Source organism: Aplysia californica, unplaced genomic scaffold (assembly GCF_000002075.1).
Source record: "Aplysia californica isolate F4 #8 unplaced genomic scaffold, AplCal3.0 scaffold00159, whole genome shotgun sequence".
NCBI classification, from domain to species: Eukaryota; Metazoa; Mollusca; class Gastropoda; order Aplysiida; family Aplysiidae; genus Aplysia; species Aplysia californica.
Genome location: NW_004797429.1, coordinates 526692 through 529102, shown reverse-complemented (window position 1 = coordinate 529102; position 2411 = coordinate 526692). Strand labels below are relative to the sequence as shown.

The 2411-nt window shown below is 42.3% G+C and overlaps 1 protein-coding gene across 1 annotated transcript in view; it reads right to left on the bottom strand.

The window, feature by feature from the left end:
- Positions 1-432: 432 nt before the first annotated feature.
- The window catches only part of LOC106011669, a gene marked incomplete at its 3' end in the record, with an annotated part of 12517 nt that continues 10538 nt past the window's right edge, over positions 433-2411 (bottom strand). The window contains 2 exon segments of the mRNA XM_013082101.2: positions 433-537; positions 1282-1352. Coding sequence (XP_012937555.2) covers positions 433-537; positions 1282-1352 — 176 coding nt within the window.

Here is a 2411-nt window from a genome sequence, read left to right as displayed (position 1 = left end):
AGAGATAACGGAAGAACACAGACAGTTGGATGATCTAGGTGGGAGAAAAGAAGAACACAAGTGGGTAGCTGAAGGGCCCCACTGGCAGGTCCCTCGTACTTCGTTTCTTTCCCCTTGTAATTTCTGTCTGTCTTATTTAAAATAACTTAAAAGGAAAACAGGTAGTGGTGGGTGGTTGGCGGGTGCTCTGGTGTGGTTTGCTCCTTCTTTCCTATTTAACATCTAGCGCTCTCATCTTTCATCCTTCGTTTTTGTGTTCGTTACTCTCTTGTATCACGTCTAATCGTCGGCACTTATATGACCTTATTGTGTTGCCAGTACTGTAGGACTCTTACTTAAACTAGACAGGAAAAAAGGTAGATTGAGACACAGAGAAGCAAGGAAGGAAGCAAACGATAAACAAGCTATCACAAGAAAGGAGAGACAACTCACCCGGAAGAGGAACTTCTCCTCTGCCCCTGACAGTCGGTTATTAACTCCCCTGAGAGCAATGGCCGTCTCCTCCTCGTCTAGCCAGCCTCGCTGCTCGTCATCAACCTGGTGCATGGTCAACATAGCACACGATTCGGACAATGGTCAGAGAAAGTGGAGTGGAAAAAAAGACTAGCTAAGCTGCAGAAATGGCTGTTTATTTTTTACGCAAGGACTTCCATAACGATCGACCACCTCAACAAATACAATAAAGAAGAGACCAAACCCTAACCCTGATCCAACCTCCTACGCCTAACATTATCTTCACCCTTACCCTTACCCTTACCCTAACCCATACCCCTAACCCTACCCCTAACAACAAACCCTAACCCTCTTTTCTACCCTGTTTTATAGTGGTCTCGCGTTACAGTCAGCATTCCTCCCATTTTTACTGTACATAACACGGTACGTATAACAAAAGAGATTGTCACGTTTTCATTAAATGTTCTGTAAGAATAAGAGTTTAGCAATATCTTGGAGTTTTTGCCTTTTCTTGAGGATTGTTGTATATAGAAAGCGTTATATCCACACAACCTGATGATATGTTAATGAGAAGGGAATCAGCTCATTATAATATGCAATGGTTACCTCCGACGCATACAAACACACACATACACGCACAAACACACAAACGCACAAACACACAGATGCACCCACAACATGTATACACACAAAATATACACACATAATACAAACACACACATACACACACACACACAAAACACACATACACACACACATATACACACACACAAACACACACATATAAAATATAAAAATAAGCAACAGCCAACATCTCCCAGTACTTACGGCTTCAAAAGCCTGTCTGTACATATCCAGACTGCCTTGAGGGAAGATGCAATATTTGGCCAGGAAATCGTCTGTAAATGTAATGTAAAGAAAAAAATAACAATAAAATAAAGCACGCAGCACCGGTTCATAAATAGGTATTGTGTCTCTGTCCAACTCTGCAAAGCCTGTATGTGCTTATCTGTAACTCAAACTCAAACTTTTAAAGTCAAGCTTTGCCTTGCCCAAATGGTTCTCCTTATTTCAAACTTTATCATAAATATTTAAATTTTACTCGATGTGCACTATTTTTTGTAGCGGAACGTTAGTAATTAGTAACGTTCCACTTTGTCTTTGCTTTTGTGCGTTATTGATTTATGTTCATTATTTGAAACCTGCTCATAGTAGACAGAGCTTCAGGTCCCGAATGGTTCTTACACATCATACACACACACACACACACACACACACGCACACCTACAGCTCTCGACTATCATTGAGAGGATTGTCCACCACCGACTGATGGATCATGATGAAGAGCGGGGAGTAGGTGAGGAAGTCAAACAGATCCATGGAGTGCAGGTGTCCCAGTTTCTCCTTCACGTCCTCCTCGTGTCGTCTGCTGATCCCCCCACTCCTCAGCTCCACAATCAGCTGGTCGATAGAGATGCGCTTCGTGTCCGGACCCACACAGATCTCCCACAGATTCTAAATGCAAAACAAAACAAAAATTTTCCACAAAAAAAACCCCTCCGAAACCCCCCCCCCCCCCCCCCAAAATCAAAAACAAAAAATTCAAAAGAGAAATACAATACAATGCAGCCTCTCTATTTAGATTTTTTTTTGAGGGGGGGGGGGTTACGGTGCTCTAAACTGCATAAAGTCGTCTCAAAGATCGTGTAGTAGAGTATCTTTGGTCATATGAGCGCCCGGGACACAATAAACTTTCAGTTGGTAGGAAATTTTGAATTTTGCCCGGGTGGCGGCCGTAGCCCACTCTTCTTATCGATTTTAAACTACCAAGGGATCTTTTAGCCTCTCTATAGCTATAACGACGTCGTCGGGACCAGAAAAAAATGTCATTACAGAGAGTTGTTGTCTGGCCCTATAGAGAGGCAACCAACAATTACTTACTAATGATGTATGATATA